The 18,930-nt window shown below is 43.7% G+C and overlaps 1 protein-coding gene across 5 annotated transcripts in view; it reads left to right on the forward strand.

Moving 5' to 3' along the window:
• WBP1L (WW domain binding protein 1 like) overlaps nt 1-18,930 on the forward strand; it is a 61,093-nt gene that overhangs the window by 26,373 nt on the left and 15,790 nt on the right. For 2 of the 5 annotated variants that reach the window (XM_087432526.1, XM_087432527.1), the window contains 2 exons: nt 1,580-2,335; nt 18,760-18,862. In XM_087432526.1, the coding sequence (XP_087288652.1) occupies nt 2,294-2,335; nt 18,760-18,862 (145 nt within the window). In that variant the 5' untranslated portion in view covers nt 1,580-2,293. Of the gene's footprint in view, nt 1-1,579; nt 2,336-2,369; nt 2,652-18,759; nt 18,863-18,930 lie in introns of those variants that run through there. The other 3 variants (XM_087432531.1, XM_004428017.3, XM_087432528.1) reach the window with 2 other exon arrangements.

Genomic DNA, 18,930 nt, shown 5'->3' on the forward strand with positions numbered 1-18,930 from the left:
GGTGGTGGGGGCTGGGATGGCAGATGGTGGGAAAGCATCTAAATCAGGCTGGGGGAGGGGAGTGGGCATGGAAAGCTTTTCTGAGAAGGTGATAGCTGATCTGAGTCTTGAAGGATGAGTAGGAGTTTATCAGACATATGAGCTGAGGAAAGAACATTCCAGACAGATCAGGTTGGGAGTGTTGTTTTTGTTTTCTCCTGTGGTTGAGAAGGGAAACTGTCACCTGTGAGTCTTCGTATTAACTAGCCTGACGCAAGACAAGGACCTTGGCTCACCAAGTTTTGGTGCTCTTTATGACACAGAGAAGGAGGAAAGCATTAGGGCCCTTCAGAGTCTGGCCTGCATTCGGTCTCTGTAAAGGCCAGATAGGCTGTAGGCTGTATTAATTCTTCCATGCAAGGGACAGTTAAGACAGCTCTGGAAGCTCGCTGGAAGCTACAGTGTTGACTCAAGAACAGTCTTTTTGTGCTTAGAGAAGCTAAAGTTCAGAAGAGAGTCACCTGCTGAACTTTCTGGGTATGGCACCATGTACCAAATTTTAGATACAACACACAATTAAGCATGCTATCCTTTTATTATCTGGTGACATCAGAAAATGAGTTTCCTGGTTACAAGAGAATCCATCATGTATACCTAACAGATGGATTACTGATTTCCAGAGGACAAGATTGCAACAGAATGTTCTTAGTCTGCTGATTTGAATGAATTCTATTTCATGTTTGATTCAGAAGGTATTGCTGGAGGATTCTTATGACCAACATTCTATATCTGAAAAGTATTTTGCACCTTCAAAGCATGTTGTGGATACAAAAGGGTATAAACTCTATCCCTGCACTCAAGGGGTTTATAGTCAGGGGAAGTAGAACAAGTGCGCAGGTAATTGGAACATTCGGCTGGTGGTGGTGAGCGACATTAGAGAGGCACAGAGTACTGTGGGGGTTCAGAGGTGTGAAGAGATGGCTTTGTGCAGGTAGCCCCTCCCACAGTCCAGTAGTTTCAGTTGTTGCACTGTAGGTGTGTTGAAGGACCTGTTAATGGTAAGTTCTAGTCGATGGAATGCAGGCTAGCCTCCATCAAGGCAATAATTTATATCTTGCACCGCGGAATGTTGCCTTTCTCTGTGGGAGGGGCCCACTGTCCTCACCAGGCAAGTGAGGTGATCCCTGATACTGGAAATGAGTAGTCTCCAAGAAAACTGGGGTGGATCTGGGACCCTTTCAAGCAATATGCCCTTGCCCATGTTGGAATTTGTCATGGTAGAGTCACAGAGGACCACCTCCTGGCCCAAGGGGCTATTTGTATTCTTGAAAGGAGGAGCTGGTACCTACAGGCCCTTGATTGGCCTCATGCTGAATGTGACAAAGCAGCCAGAATATTGAACCCCAGTTACTTCCTGGATATAATAATAGATCTTATGGTCTCCCAAGGAGTGTGCTGAAAATGCTCTGGTGATAGCCAGCCTAAAGCTGCAGGTGGGGGCCGTGACCAGGGAGAGGGAAGAGGGAATTTGCTGACTTCTAATTTAACCCCTAATAGCTGGATATTAGCCAACATTTATGTGATACTTTTATTATTTCAGCACGACAGCCACCCAAGAGGTAGGAGGTCTTATCTCCATTCTACTGTGAGGAAACTGAAACTCAAGGAGTTATCTATTCAAGATCGCACAGCTAATATATGGCAATGATGGCTCTGGAGGCCAGGTCTTCTCAGTCTTGTCCTGCTCTTGCATATTGCTCTCATGTGGTGCCTGCTCCAAAATCTGCTGCCAGAGCTTCTCCCTGCACGTGCTGTGCTCTGCAAAGGGCCCAGTGTTGATTCCCATTACTCTCCTTGTGTGCTTAGCCTCTCTGTACCTGGTTCAGGACGAATTAAGCAAGACTCAACTTAGAAGGGAACTGGCTGTATATAATGCAGCAAACACCAAGGTGACACTTGTTGTTTGTACTACCAGAGATTGAAGCCAAAATTCTTATCGAAACTGATTTGTAAAAATCTTGTAAGTGACAGCTCCATAGAACACCTCAGTTCCCTAGGGTCACCTAAAGGTGAAAAAAGGTGGTTCTTATCCCAGCCCTTTCAGGGGAATTTTTAAACCCCCAACCATCTCTGTCGCAAGAAGCTGCTTTTTCAGAGGAATGTAGCATGTTTTTCATCACATTCCTGTTATCAGAGCAAAGAGAAATCAGTGGACTGGAACAATAACTTAGTGGAAAAGACTGGATCTGCTGATTTTGAAACTTTTATCCAGGATGGAGCCAAAGAAAACATTCACTTCCCCCAGTGATATCCCATGAGCTTGATCCACCCCCTCCCACCCCTTTTCCTTGCAGAGGTAAGTTTTAGTCCAGAAAAATGGAATAATTTGGGGCTACTTAAAAAACTGTGCTATAAAATTCTTTGTCCTGCCCTAATTCCCTAGCAGCCAAATTCTAGTGTCTTAACTCTCCATCCCTGCACTTCTTTACTCTATTTGTTGCTAATTTGTAGCAACAGTGAGTTGAAACAGCCCTGGATGTTGACCTGCTTTAGCCATTTCTGTGCCCCTCTGTAGCCATTGCTTCTCTGGGCAGGGCTCAATTGGACTTGAACCTGGACCTTACTAGAACATCTGTTGTTGGTTGCTGGAAATGGTGATTCAATCATGGGAGGTGAGTTGCTTGACCTATCTTGTTCTTTTAACTGAAAGAGAGAGGAGGGGCAGTGGCAGAAAGCCATATGCATGTCAGGAGAGAGGGAGGCATGCTTTGAGAATGGCTGGAGTATGACACAGTGACTTCTTTTCCTGAAAGTGGCTTAGGGTTTGCTTGGACTGTGTTGTACATAAGACATTGGTTCTCTTGGGCATTGCATCAAGGGGGCCAGAATATTTATTATTGTTTGGTTCTCTTGCTTAACACACAGGCTCCCAGGAGCTTCCACTGAACTGTGACACATGGTCTCATTCTTGGTTTCAAATACTGCCCAACTGATCATGTGGTTTTCATCAAGGGTTTGGAATCCCTGGTTACCCACCAGAGAGTGGTGTGAATACCTGTGACCTCCCACTCTTCTAGGTGTGGCTCTGGAGTGTGGTGGGGAGGCCCAGGATAGGCTGGGGCAGTCTGCCAACAAAAGTAGAATGTGCAGTCACTCCTCTGTCTCTGGGTGAGGTTCCGGATTTATGGGTCAGGCTCAGATTGTGCTGGGTTACTGTAAACCCATCATGGCCAGAGAGCCGTGGGTAGGTCTCTCAGCGGTCATGTGAGATCACATCACATCACCATAGCCTTGGAGGATCCCTTCATGCTACTGCTTGTACTGCATAGCTGAGGCACAGGGAGCACGGGGGAGGACTAGCCCCTGTTGTTACCTGACCGTTCAGTCACCTGGATCAGTACTTCCTGAAGGTTTTTGCATGTCTGATCCTTTGTTAGGGTAGGTGCACTTCTGAGATTGACATCAGTCCTGCTCTCAGGGAATTTACAGAGTGATTGGGGAGCCCATGAAGCAATTAGACAACAAGACTAGATGGAAAACAATTCTGCACTAAATTGTGTGGTACAGTTTGGCTGGAACAGTGGTTCTAAACTAGGGACCATTTTGCCCCACTCCCCAGAGGACATTTGGCGATGTTTGGACATTGTTGATTGTCACAACTAGAGGGATGGGATGTTGCTACTGGCATCTAGTGAGTAGAGGCCAGGGTTGCTGCTAAATATCCTACAGTGCACAGGACAGTCCCCACAGCAAAGAGTTATCTGGCTCTAAATGTCAATAGTGCCGAGGTGGAGAAACTCTGGGCTAGAAACTCCTGATGCCTAATGTGGTCCACTCTGCTTAGGAAGCAGTCACCGGCCTCAGGGAAGATGGACTGAGATGTTTTAATAAAGGAGAAATAGGTATACTTGTTCTTGCTGCATTCTAAGCAATATGTATTAATCATCCGCCCAGAGATTTAGAATCTTGACATCTTGGTTGCCCCTAATCAGTAGGTACTATGTCTTGTCAAGGACAGTTATAGAGTTAATTTTTTATGGCCAGTAGATAAGGTCAAGCCCTTTGGGAACTGACATTTTATTTCTTTCTCTGAAGAATCTGGATAACCACCCCCTGAGAAGGATAGGATCTCAGTTCTGCCCAAATAACTTTATACAGTTTAAAGAACAATTAGGCTACAGTTATTTTAATAACAGGCCATAATTCAAGCTAGGTGCCTATTGCTGTGGCTTGGGTCTATTGTAATCTCTCTCTGTGTAATAAATTCCCCCTTCTCTAAATCATCTGACATCTCTTTTAATCTTTAAGTGTAAGGTCTTAGAGTTCAGAAATTTCTTTAAAATTATTTAGAGTCTTTTGGAGACATAGCCTCTGGATTCTGAGGACTTTTTTTTTTTATCTTGTGTCTGCAGGGAGACCTTTTTTTTTTTTTTTTGAGGAAGATCGGCCCTGAGCTAACATCTCCCAATCTTCCTCTTTTTGCTGAGGAAGACTGGCCCTGGGCTAACATCCGTGCCTGTCTTCCTCCACTTTATATGGGACGCTGCTACAGCATGGCCTGACAAGCAATGCATCGGTGCGCGCCCGGGATCTGAACCAGCGAACCCCGGGCTGCCACAGCAGCAGAACACGCACACTTAACCGCTTGCGCCACCGGGCCGGCCCCAGGGAGACTATTTTTAATGTGACCCTTTGTCTGAGGTAGAAAGTTTCCTTGAACTGTGTTGAGCTTTTTACTGGCAATAAATCTCTGGTACTGGTCTCTAGACAGACAGGCACACAAGACGAGTCCCATTATTATTTCTTTTGCTCCCAATAAAAGCCTACTGCAGTGGGATGGAACTGCTGAGAAAAAATGGGGTTACATTTAGAATTTTGCTTAAAGTGAGGAATGTCTCTGAGAGCCGCATGTGCTTTTCATTGTCAAATGAAACTGGTGAATCTCTTTTAAAGCACATTAGCAACAAGTTAATTTGTACCTTCGGTATTTCAGATCCCTGAAAACTATACCTCTTTTGGGCCAAGAAGTGAGTATTTTATTTGATCAAGAGCCATTTTCAAGATACAGCAAAAACTTTGATGAGCTAGAAACCAGTCATAGAAAGAATACTGAACCAAACGTCAGAAGACCACAGTTTTGACAGTTTCGATTCTGTCATCTATAGCGTTAGGCTAAGTGCTGGTTTCTTATCCATAAGATGAGGATGGCAGCACTTCTGACCTCTTACAGGGTGCTGGCTGGCAGGCTCAAATGCAAGGCTGGCTGTTAAAGAAGTTTGAAGAGCTTGAGAGTCCTATATAAATGTGTATTATATATTTGTTAATTATGTATGTGTGTGTTGTGTATATTTCACCATTGCTCCAAATTATGACCCTGAGGCTTTGCCACATTATAAATCTTTAAAAAAAGAAAGAATTTTATTGATTAGACTATACTTAATTAAGGCACAAATGAACCTGAATATTTCGGGAAGGTTTTCAGCAACAAGAACTGAACCATAAACTTTTTTTTTTAAACCTAACAGTTTAGTTATTACCAAGTTCCTCAAAGGCAAAGTCCATATCTTATCTGTCTTTTTTGTGCCTGTCAGCATCTAGCATGAAAGTTTAGGATAACCCCTAAGCATTACATTGTTTCCACTAAAATTTGGGCTTTAGATTCAGAAAACTTGTTCTAGCTGTGAACCTCAAGTTTCCTATAAAAAGGGGAACACATGTCATAGGTAAAAACGCCCAGCACATGCTTGATAAACACAGTCATAGTGCAGAACTTGGTTCTGTCACATCTCTTGAGTCAACGTTGTGGCAGGAGGTTTTCCTGATTCTCCAGAGGTATACCCCTCATGCGGCAAAGCAGGGCCCTCCTCTCTGTCCAGGTACCTATGTTACATGTCATATGTACGGTATTGCTTAAGCTTCAGTCAGTATAGAGAATTCAAATGTCTGCTATTTATATCTGGGCTCTGCATCATGCCTTAACCTCAAGGTGAGGGGATGAACGATCTATTACTGAACTTGAGAGCAGGAGGAGCTAATCTGATGCCCACAAGGGCCAGGCAGTGACATGCTTGAGTCAAACAGATAGAGTTATTGGACAGTAGGGATTGCAGAGGGAGCTGTGGTGTAGCCAGAGCCCATGTACATCTGTGACCAGCCTAATATGACCCTGGGGAATGTGGGCTCTCAGTTTTCAAGAGAAGGTGGAAAGCTGAATTTCTGTATGAGTCCTTCTCATTTTAAAATGTTGACGGTTAATTCCATTTTTTAAAAAGTTGAAAAACAAAGGTACCGCTTCGGCACAAAACTCATTTGTGGGCCCGTTGTGGCCTGAGGGCCACCAGTTTGCAATCCCTGCTTTCAAGCAGGAGAGGATGTAATACAATGTGGGAAGGAAAGGACCTGCTCTCATGGGACCAACTGCGGACACACGATAGTTGGCTGAATTGCCCTCCTTCCCAGCCTGAGTGCCACCTTCTCTGTCCTGTGCTACCTGCTGTTTTGTCACTCAGCTCTCTGTACCAGCCCTTGCTGAAGATACTATACGTCTCAGTGCTTATTCTGTGGCAGAAGAGGTCAGGGTTGAGAGATTGCTGGGGATACCTCGAGGCATGACTGCTTTTCTTTCTAAGTGTCCAGGGGTGAAAGAGTGGCACGTTAACCCCACGTCTTGAGCCACTGCAGCCAGCCAGACCCCGCAGGCCTGCATGCACCAGGACATCGACAAGTAGCCTTTAATAAAACCATGGGATATGTTGCAAGTTCCGATCTTTGCTCTGGGATTTTCCTACCGGGGTCAAGTGGCTTTTTCTGAGTTTGTTATTTAGATTCCTAATAAGGACACAGGAAATGGATTTTAATTTCTTTGCTGGCTGCTCTGTTTGGGGGCTATTTAATGAGGATCCAGTTGTAATGCAGCTTTGGCAGTAGCAGTACTGGTGTGAATAGAAGTGTACCTAAGTAATGTTACTTTAAAAAAATTTATGTTTATGATTTATTGTATGTATTTTTTTATGGAGTGAGGCAGAGAGAGTGTAAATAATTTTATGTGCCTTGATTCTAAGTGGCTACTCTTGGGGGTAACTGTTGGGATGTGTTTGGGATTCTAGAAAAAGAATATTAAACTATTCCATTTTTAGAGGGCAAGAACTGTGTATATTTATATTATACATTTATTATAAATCTAGCGCAGTGGTTCTCAACCTTGAATATACGTGAGCATAATCAGGGGAGTGTGTTTTAAAAGGCAAAGCTTCAGTCTCTGCCCCCAGAGGTTCTTAATCTACATTCTTAACAAATACCCCAGGTGATCTTGGGCCCATGGGCCCACGGACCACACTTTGGGAAACACATTTCTATTTTGTTGCATTTGTTGTCTAAGTGTGTTCATTTACTACTTTGGGGCAAATTCACTTATTTGTGAGACGCCCTGATTCTGATTCGCTGTGTTGCCCTTCCTCAGATTCTTGGAAAGTGTCAGCCTTTGGGAGTTCTCAGACAGAATTGTGCAGGAGACCCTCACAGGTCGAAGTAAATGGGTCCTTGTCTCTGCTATGGCAGGGGTCCCTGGGACCCCCCTTCAGCAGTACACACTACAGCCAAATATTGAAGCAGCAGCTGCCCCTGTTGGTTCTAGGCTTTTCTCATGTGTCACGAGCTCCAGTCTTTGGCTTTACCCTGTAAGGTACTTTACAGCTAGAGGACGGGACCCTGGGTGCTCCTGAGCCCAGGGAGCTGGAGTCTAGAGCCCTTAGGGGTAAAATACGCTCTCAAGTCTGAGAGATGAGGCTGAATCTTGGCAGATTTATTGGCTTGGTTAGGGGAACCTGCCCAGGCTATTTGTCCTTTTGGAAAATTACTGACTCAACCAAACAGCATAAAAATTCATTCCTAATATCCTAGTGCATACAAAGCAGAGTCTTGGTTAACTTCTTAGCAGTGGCTTACCCTTTATCAGAAAGGATGAAAATGAGCTCCTTTAGCTAGTAAAGCTTAAAGGAGTGATTGTCATGTATAGTATATATGGTGAAGGATGCAAAAGTAGTGTGTGACAGTCCCTACCGTCAAAGAAAGGGAGATTAGACTAACACATAGGAAACAATAGGCCAGGACTCCTGCCGAATCCTTCCTCTGCCTGAGCTTGCTTTCCTCCATCCCCAACTCTTCTGTAACCTCCTTTTACCCAATTCAAGACGCGTGCCTGTGAACAGTTCTACTTATTTCCCTCAGCTCTTCAAACAGCCTTAAAACCATTAGTATTAGGGAAAAGTGATCTTAACTTTCTTATTGTAAAAATATAGGTAAATCCACAATACTTTAAAGAGTATTTTTTATGACCACCTACAAATCTTTTTCTAAGGATCTGGACCTGAAAGTGCTGCATTTTCAGAATGTGAAGATTCTATCTGGGATAGAACAGAAATAGCTGATTCTAAGTTAAAGTTGCTTGCTGTCTTTTCTCATTTAGCCATTTCAAATCTGTCTTGTTTATGAAGGCTTCGTTATCCTTTGGTTACAGAGTGTTACCAAAATCAGAGAGAACTTCACTCCAGTAGACGTGCAATGCTAGAATTTGGTCTATTTTCTGGAAAGCCATTCCTGGTTCAAGAATAGAAGGAAAGTTGATTTTGTTACTCACTCTGCTGCAGCAGCTACAACCTGGGGTGGGTGGGGTGGGAGAAAGGGGGATGTCGAAGTTGAAAAGTAAATATGAGAGTTGCAAAAATATTGTTATATTATTCAAATCTCCATCAGCTAGGGAGAAATTAGCTATTATAGCCAATAATGAATTTACAAGCTGTGGTACTTTGGATATTATTTTAACTGTTGCATAAGGCATATAAGATCTGGCCTCTTTCTGAATTCTCAGCTCTTCCTTTCGCACTGCGCTCCCTGAGATTCACTGTACTCAGCCACACTAGTCTTCTTTCTTTTCCTTGAGCACACCAACCTCATTTCTGTATTGATGTCTTTGCAGGCACTTAACATTCCCTCTGCCTGGAATACTGTTCCTGTAGGTCTGCTTAAGCTGGTTCTTTCTCGTCATTCAGGGTTCAACTCAGATGTCACCTTCTCAGGGAGACCTTTCCTGACTGCCCCATCTAAAGCCTTTTGTCCTGTTATCCTGTTTTATTATCCTTATGGAGCTTATTACTATTTTAAATTCTAATTTCACTTGTTGATTTTCTAAATGTATTTAAGATCTTTTGTATCTAGATCTTTCTAGGCTTCTTGTTTATGAAGTCTTCGTAAACAAGACAGATTTGAAATGGCTAAATGAGAAAAGACAGCAAGCAACTTTAACTTAGAATCAACAAGTGAAATGTATTTAAGATCTTAGATACATTTTGATACATTTAAGATCTAGAATGTATTTAAGATCTTTTCATCTTTGTTGTTGTCTAGTTTCAAACAATGTGTCCAGGTATGAGTTTATTATTGTCTGAAAATTCCATATCTTTAATCAGTTCTGGAAATTTTTCAGTTATCTCTTTATTTATTTAGTTTTTTCCCCCCAAAGCCCCAGTAGATAGTTGTATGTCACAGCTGCACATCCTTCTAGTTGATGTATGTGGGACGCGGCCTCAGCATGGCCGGAGAAGTGGTGCGTCAGTGCGCGCCTGGGATCTGAACCCAGGCCGCCAGCAGCGGAGCGTGCGCACTTAACCGCTAAGCCATGGGGCCGGCCCTCAGTTATCTCTTTAAACATAGCCTCTCCTCCATTCTCTTCCTTCTGTCTCGAGCTTCTTATTTCTCATTTCCATTTCCTTGTTTTCTCTTAGTGTAAGTGGTTTGCTGGGTAAATTTTCTCAGATGTGTGTTCCAGTTCACTAATTCTCTCTTTAACTTGGTCTAATCTCTATGTAACACATCTGTTGAGTTTTTAATTTCAATAACTATTTTTCTACAAGTTTTATTTTATTTTTTCCCCAAATCTGCTTGGCCACTGTCTCTTTTTCAGTATGTTCTTTTCACATATTTTTCATTCATCCTTTTTGGCTTTAATTATTTGAAATATGCTTATGTATTTTAGTTTATCTGATCATTCTATTATTTTAATTTTGGGGGGGTGTCTTATCCTGCTATTTGTTGAATTTCCCAAGTCTTGTTTGTGATGGATTATTTCTGCATAAATTTTTGTATTATATATTGTGAGCTCATCTTCAACAGAGTTTTATTTGTGGGAATCCTTCATACCCTGATTGAGGGTAGGTCTCTTCAGAGTTTACATTTCTTCTGCCAGATGTCACAAGATTATTCCCAGCCTGGGACCACTCTTTGTGTTAAATTTTTGGTTTGAGGATTCCTAGACCATGTAATAGTACAATTCAAACTCAAATTAGCTTGTGGAAAGGCCCGTGATTACAGATTATTAGAGGAGCTACTTTTTTGCTCTCAATTCAGAGCTTTCTTATTGTTACTGTATGCCAACGAGCTAAATTTTTCCTAGTCTGCTCTCTCTCTTTGAGGGTCCTCACTTTATACTGGGGCTCAGTTCCAATTCCCTGTTTCAGGTGGGCCCAAGAGAACAGCCCCTTTTTCCAGGGCAACTGGAAAGGCCTGACCTCACTTACCACTGTAGTTTCTAGTTCCCCTCAACATTTTTGGCCCATGAGGATCTTCCTTGCTTTCTTGTGAGCTCAGCTATATAATTAAAAGGATATTGTTTAATAGCCAGTATTTCTAGGGGTTTTAACGTAGAAGAATTTTTTTTTTATTGATGTCTTAATAGTTTATTTGTGAAATTTTTGTTGTACATTTTTGTTTGTCAGTCACCATATACATGTCTCCCTTGACCCTTCATGCCTACCCCCCACCCCCTTTGCCCCTGGTAACCACAATACAGTTTTCTCTGTCCATGTGTTGGTTTATATTCCACATGTGAGTGAGATCATACAGTGTTTGTCTTTCTCTTTCTGGCTTATTTCACTTAACATAATACCCTCCAGGTCCATCCATCTTGTTGCAAATGGGACAATTTTGTTTTTTTTTATGGCTAAGTAGTGTTCCATTGTATATATACCACATCTTCTTGATCCACTCATCAGTTGGGGGACACTTGTGTTGCTTCCACTTCTTGGCTATAGTGAATAATGCTGCAATGAACACAGGGGTGCATAAGCCTCTTTGGATTGTTGATTTCAGGTTCGTTGGATAGATTCCCAGTAGTGGGATAGCTGGATCATAGGGTATTTCTATTTTTAATTTTTTGAGGAATCTCCATACCATTTTCCATAGAGGCTGCACCAGTTTGCATTCCCACCAGCCGTGTATGAGGGTTCCCGTTTCTTCACATCCTCTCCAACATTTGTTGTTTTTTGTCTTGGTGATTATAGCCATTCTGATGGGCGTGAGGTGATATCTTAGTGTTGCTTTGATTTGCATTTCCCTGATGATTAGTGATGTTGGACATCTTTTCATATGCCTATTGGCCATCTGTATATCTTCTTTGGAGAAGTGTCTGTTCATTTCCTCTGCCCATTTTTTGATCAGGTTGTTTGTTTTTTTGTTGTTCAGTTGTGTGAGTTCTTTATATATTATGGAGATCAACCCCTTGTCAGATGTATGTTTTGCAAATATTCTCTCCCAGCTGGTGGGTTGTCTGTTCATCTTGATTCTGGTTTCATTTGTCTTATAAAAGTGTTTTGCCTGACTAGTTGCAGTTTTATCTGTGTGATTACATTACCGTCTTTCATTAGACTGCAGGCTCCACAAGGACAGAGATCATGACTGTTGGGCCATCTGTCTATTGTGTCCCCACCGCTAGTTCAGGGCTGGTACTCGATAGATGCTGAGGAGAGGAATGAAGGCCCCACGTTCCACATGGGGATGAAACGCCACTCTGCTTGTCAGAAAATCAGTGTGTGAGAATGTGACCTTTTGAGCAAAGAAGGGAGGAGCCCTAAGTTGTGTTGCCCCTCCTCGCTGCCGAGTGGAAGACAAAGGAGCCTGTTCCCAAAGTCAGAGAGCTCTGGGAGGGTAGGGTCCTTATCTTTTCCATCAAAGATGAAATGTTGATTTTGTTTCCTTTGGGGCTTTTAGTGGATTTATTTAAGCAACTGCAGTGTAAAAAGCAATGGAAGAAGTATCAGGGAATTGAGGCTAAGTCACTTGCCTAAGGTCACACAGCTAGGAAGCAGTCCAATCTCGCTTGTCTGACTCGACCTGAGCTTTTAACTATTAAGCTACAGCCTCCTTGGTTGAAGTTATGCAGAAATAATCCATCACAAACAAGACTTGGGAAATTCAAGTCTTGTCAGATATATGTTTTGCAAATATCTTCTCCCAGCTCGTGGGTTGTCTGTTCATTTTGATCCTGCTTTCATTTGCCTAGTAGAAGCTCTTTAATCTGAAGTCCCACTTGCTTATTTTTTCTTTAGTTTCCCTAGTCTGCGTTGGCGTGGCATCCGAAAAGATTCCTTTATGACCAGTCTCAAATAATGTGTTGCCTATATTTTCTTCTATGAGTTTTATAGTTTCAGGTCTCACCTTCAGGTCTTTGATCCATTATGAGTTAATTTTTGTGAATGGCAATAGCAGATGGTCCACTTTCATTCTTTCACATGTGGCTGTCCAGTTTTCCCAACACCATTTATTGAACAGACTTTCCTTTCTCCATTGTATGTTCTTAGCTCCTTTGCTGAAAATTAGCTGTCCGTATATGTGTGGTTTTATTTCTGGGCTTTCAATTCTGTTCCATTGATCTGTGTGTCTGTTTTTGTACCAGTACCATGCTGTTTTGACTACTATTGCTTTGTAGTATGTTTTGAATTTTTCAGGGACTGTGACGCCTCCAGCTTTGTTCTTTTTTCTTAGGGTTGCTTTAGCTATTCGGGGTCTTTTGTTGCCCCATATGAATTTTAGTATTCTTTTGTCTATTTCCGTGAAGAATGTCATTGGGATTCTGATTGGGATTGTGTTGAATCTGTAGATTGCTTTAGGTAACATAGAAGAATTTTTAAAGTTAGTTACGTGGGTATATTGCCAGAAGCAGGCTCTCTTCCCCTAGAATCTCTTGCTCATTGCTGTAGCTGTAGCATCCAGCACAGTGCCTGGCACATGTGGAGGGGTATCAATACATATTTCTTATTTGATTTGTGGAATTGGACGTTTCCATTAAAAACTCTTGCGTTTCCCTGTGGGGAAAGCCAGAGGTGATGTGCCAGATTCATTCGTATCCAGCAGCCAAGATAGTTAGCGTCCCGTGCTTTAGCATCCTGTGAAGGGATTTCAATTTTCCTATTTTTTACTTTTAAACTTTAAAACTTGAGTGCTGTCCTAAGGACATGAAGATGCTGTTGCCAGTTGCTAGCAGGGTTTTCCAGCCCCATAAATTGGCAAATTAAAACCATCCCTGGGGAACCATTACTGCCCAGTGTTTCTTTTTATGCTGGCACTTAGAAACTTCTTATGCTGATTAAATTGACCTTTACAGTGGCTCAGCTAAGAATAGCAACTATAAGACATGGAAACTGTTAAGGAAAATGCTGTTAGTCCCGCAGTTTACGCTGCCACCAAAGAGATGAAATGATTTTTTGCATATGTGCAAAAGGCACACTGTTCATCCTTTTCCATTGTAGAAATGTTCTTTCCCGTTCAGTGTTGGTCTTGCTTGCTTCTTCTTTGTGCCTGTGCTTTTTGTTTGGTGACCGTGTGTGCCCTGTATGTTGGAGCCAGTCACCGTGGTACCAGGGCGGAAGGCACATACCTATGACAAACAAGGATCCTATTAGTCATCACTACAGTCATTCCTGAGGTGAAAGGCCTTGGCATAAGAGCACATGTTTATTCACACAAAGTTCCTTTATGACAGGTTCTACTCTTCTAGCATTTTTTGGCTGTGGAGTTTTGTGCAAATGAAAACATTGCCAGAAAGGAGATATCTTTTTTTTTTTAAAGATTTTATTTATTTATTTTTCCCCCAAAGCCCCAGTAGATAGTTGTCTGTCATAGCTGCACATCCTTCTAGTTGCTTTATGTGGGACGCAGCCTCAGCATGGCGGGAGGAGCGGTGCGTCGGTTCACACCCGGGATCCGAACCCGGGCCGCCAGCAGCCGAGCGCACGCACTTAACCGTTAAGCCACAGGGCCGGCCCTCGGAGATATCTTTAAAGATTTTATTTATTTATTTTTTCCCCCCAAAGCCCCAGTAGATAGTTGTATGCCATAGCTGCACATCCTTCTAGTTGCTGTATGTGGGACTCGGCCTCAGGATGGACAGAGAAGTGGTGCCTCGGTGCGCGCCCGGGATCCGAACCCGGGCCACCAGCATGGGAGCGCACTCACTTAACCACCAAGCCACGGGGCCGGCCCCAGGAGATATCTTTAAAATGCAAATCTGATCTTGTCACCTCCCTGCACAGTCTGGTCTCTGCTTACCTAACTTCCCTACCTACTTCAGCCATCTCCTTCTAGCTAATGGGCTTTGCTTGTACCATCTCCTTTGCCTGGAGTGTTCTTCCCATCTTTCTTCCCTAGTTACTAAATTTCTAACCATCCTGGCGATCTCAGTTCAAGCTTACCTTCCTCACAGAAGCCGGCTGGACCTTCTTGACTAACTCCAGTTCTTTTCTACTATAGGCTGGCACCGAATCATGTGTTTTGCCTGACTAGTTGCAGTTTTATCTGTGTGATTACATTACCGTCTTTCATTAGACTGCAGGCTCCACAAGGACAGAGATCATGACTGTTGGGCCATCTGTCTATTGTGTCCCCACCGCTAGTTCAGGGCTGGTACTCGATAGATGCTGAGGAGAGGAATGAAGGCCCCACGTTCCACATGGGGATGAAACGCCACCCTGCTTGTCAGAAAATCAGTGTGTGAGAATGTGACCTTTTGAGCAAAGAAGGGAGGAGCCCTAAGTTGTGTTGCCCCTCCTCGCTGCCGAGTGGAAGACAAAGGAGCCTGTTCCCAAAGTCAGAGAGCTCTGGGAGGGTAGGGTCCTTATCTTTTCCATCAAAGATGAAATGTTGATTTTGTTTCCTTTGGGGCTTTTAGTGGATTTATTTAAGCAACTGCAGTGTAAAAAGCAATGGAAGAAGTATAACTTCAACCAAGGAGGCTGTAGCTTAATAGTTAAAAGCTCAGGTCGAGTCAGACAAGCGAGATTGGACTGCTTCCTAGCTGTGTGACCTTAGGCAAGTGACTTAGCCTCAATTCCCTGATACTGCCCACTTCGCAGGGGTGCTTTAAAGTTTAGATGAAGGACTACGTGTCAGGCCCCTAGAGCAGTGCCTGACTCACAGCAGGTGCTCGGTACACATGAGCCATGTTCTTCACCCAGCTCGCCCTGCCTTGGTGGAGGTTGCATAGCCGTTGTTTCATTAACAAACCTTTATGTGCTGAGCACTGTGTTCATACTGGAGGTGGGGAGGGGGACAAGGAGACAGAGCTCCTGCTGCGAGGAGAGCACAATTCTTTCCCTGGTTCACTCTCTGGAGAAAGGGGGGTGGGAGGGATATTTCCTGCCCACTCTTCAAGACTGGGCCTGAACAACGTAATATGTGTAAGTGCTTGAAGATGCTTGGAGGAAAAGCAGAGAATAATCATAAAAGGTGCTGAGAGGGCCGGCCCCGTGGCTTAGCTGTTAAGTGCGCGCGCTCCGCTACTGGCGGCCCGGGTTCGGATCCCAGGCGCGCACCAATGCACTGCTTCTCCGGCCATGCTGAGGCTGCGTCCCACATACAGCAACTAGAAGGATGTGCAACTATGACATACAACTATCTACTGGGGCTTCGGGGAAAAAAAAAGGAGGAGGATTGGCAATAGATGTTAGCTCAGAGCCGGTCTTCCTCAGCAAAAAGAGGAGGATTAGCACGGATGTTAGCTCAGGGCTGATCTTCCTCACAAAAAAAAAAAAAAGGTGCTGAGAATTTTTCATGTTTGAACTTTCCATTGCATTCTCTTCAGTTCCTATTCCTCTTGGATCTGGAGCAGCCCACATGGCCTGTGAACTTCACTGTACTGAAATAGTTCTCAGTGAATGCTAAGTGCTCTTTGAATGGTCTTTCATGCCCAGCAATAATGATTCACAGAATAACGTTGATATTAAGAGCTCAGAGAAGTTAAGTAAATTATCCAAGGTCACACAGTTAATAAGGGCTTATAAGTAAGAGCTGGGCTTTGAACCCAGATCTGACTGACTCTTAACCACTTGGATCTTGAGCCGCCTGGAGGTCTTTGAGAGTTCTCCAGTTAATCCATGATTAGGCTCCTCATACAGGGAAGGGTGGGAGAGCACCAAGCAGCATTTGCACACCGCTGTTCTTTACTGTTGCTTTGAATGAGAAGAGACATATATTTCAGGAGCTCTTGCCTTGGCTCCAGGCTGCTATGTCAGAAAGGATGGGAGGTGGGTAGGATAATAAAGCCTTAGGGTTGAAGGATACATCTTAACTAGCCCTAAGCCCATTGAGTAACGCGCCCAAAGTTCCTTTCCTCTGTAGTGGCAGAGCTGGGACCAAGCCCAAGGCTCCTGGATTTTCCTCTCATACTAGCAGGTCTTTCTGTCTGGAGGAGTTCACCTCGACACTTACACCTCCCTATCCTCCTTCATTTCTTCCTTGCTAAAAGTCCATGAGTTCTTGTCTTCCTTAACTGCCCACCTGCTTTCCTTCCTCCTGCAGCAGAAAATGACAGTTCCCATAACCAAGACCATCCCAGGCAGCCTGAGGACTCTATCTGGGGGCAGGGGGTGGAGAACAGGGGACGAGATATACCGGGTAAAAAGTGTTTGAGGAACACTGGATTAAATGATACTACTATAGTTCTGCTCTCCCTGGGAAAGTGGAGACAGAGTGGGAAAAAGAGTGGGGTCCTCAGGCTTCCTGCCTCGGGGGCTGGATGAACCAAGAGAAAAGCTGACACCAGCATGTCATGAGGATGCCCCTTGTTTAGATTTCAAACACGTTCTGTTCCACGCCTCACTTAGGAGCAGTGGGCCGCCCTGCGTTCAGAGCTTGGACCTCATCTGGTGAATTTTCCCAAGGCAGAAGTGTCGCTGGATTCTTTCATGTGTCGGTCTGTAGGCAGCACGCCTCTTTTAGAAACTATGTGACACTTTGATCTGTGCTCTTGTGAGCCAGTAGCAGCAGAATGGCATTTCAGGGCCTGGTAGACTTGGGAGAAACTTTTTGATGTCTTTATGAAAGCAGTGATTTACTCTTAACTCAGAGAGCATGTATTCTAGCAGAAGCATCGAAGACAGATCTGCTTTCTCCACGTGCACCAGGCCTAGAGGAGACATCTGACTGGACAGCCACCCACTAGGTGTTCCATTTTGATTATGGTGGACACAGGAAGGCAGAGATAGAAAGAACTCTGTTTGCAATATTGTAAAGCTCTCATTGTCAAGAGTTTACAAATGCCTTTCCCACGCTTCCTTTTTCCTAAACCACTTTACCCCAGGGGGTCAGACTCTTCAAGACCAGGAAACACCTGAGGATGTGTGGTGGAGACCTGCGCTGAGCCCGGGATCTGGTTATCAGCCGTGCCCTTTCTCTTGTCCTCTCCCTGTGGCTTCTGGTGCCTGAACTTTAGCTGCCCGGTCCCTAGCCCTGTAGACAGTCGCTGGAGTGCTTTGTTTATACCCTTGGCCAAGCAGACCGTGTAGTAAAGCAAGGCCTGAAGAGGAGAAACTGACCATGTGACTTCAGTTTCCACTGGCAGGCATCTGCCCGGATGTGCGCTGTGGGCAGGGTCAGCCTGAGTAGCAGCAAATACAATACTGTGGTTTTAGTTTCTTTGCTGAGCAGGGGTTTTTTCCTTCTTAACTCTGAGCTTTTTGAGGATAGAGACAATGTCTTGTTCATCTTTATATCCCTTGTACCCAACACGGTGCTTGGCACAAAGACAGTGTCCAGTAAATGCACGTGTTACTTCTATAGAATAAAGAAATGTTGAAAGCCAGGTAGAGGAGATGACTTACAAGTCTCATCGTATGCACTGCGGTCCAGAGTACATTGGGGCTGAAGTTCAGGTTGGCTGGTGGGGTATTTCATATCTTAAATGTGAAATAGGAAAAATCTTTTTCCCCTCCGTCCCCATCTACCAGTGCTGCGAATAGAATTTGGCAAACTCTGCTAGATGGTTACTCAGCAGTACCCTTTCTGTAGCTGTCCCTGACAAGGGACAGTATGAATCCCAGATCTAGTCAAGATTATTAGGAGATCATTTGATAAGCAAAAAATGATCTAGCAAATTGAAATTGGACTAGGTCATCTGAGCAGGTCCCCCCTTTTCTTAAGAGTGAAAATTTTAGTAGCAAGTTTTTTTAGCCCTTTTTTGAATCACACTGTAATTAACCTTGGAGATAATGTGTTTTGAAGGGAGAATGGAAATGACTGACTAGTTGCTAATCCTAGGATACTGCATTAATTATTCCAGGAACTTGCACAGAAAAGCCGGTTTTATGTAAAACATACTGCTAATTACAGGAGAATCATCACCTTCTTACTTGCTGAGTGTAACACCGGAACATGAAGTATTTCTGCTTGGACGTAAAGAAAGCAAGGCAGCCTTTTCCTGTCTGAGGAGAACTCGCCTGTTTACCAGTCGGTTTTGTGTGCCGAATCCTCTTCCCCCATTTAATAAACTTTTTTTTTTTCTTTAAATCTGTTGTCATTGTGTGGTTCTTTTTGATTCTTTTCCTTAATGGAATAAACATTGGTACAAACCATTTTTGGTGGAGGGTGGGCAGATGGCCAGGAGGAGGGGGATGAGAAGAAAAGGGGTGTTTAAAAGCTATAATTTAATATGCTAAAATGCTTTTTGATTTTTTTTAGGATAAGGAGACCTGTGTGGGTACCAACAATCAAAGCTACATCTGTGATACAGGACACTGCTGTGGACAGTCTCAGTGCTGCAACTACTACTATGAACTCTGGTGTAAGTCCCTGCCTAGGGGTTTCTTAGTACCTGAGGTCCTGGTTACTGCCTCTGCTCGTTGGGAAACC

Source organism: Ceratotherium simum, chromosome 6, assembly GCF_057802395.1.
Source record: "Ceratotherium simum simum isolate JZ-2026a chromosome 6, ASM5780239v1, whole genome shotgun sequence".
Classification (NCBI taxonomy): Eukaryota; Metazoa; Chordata; class Mammalia; order Perissodactyla; family Rhinocerotidae; genus Ceratotherium; species Ceratotherium simum.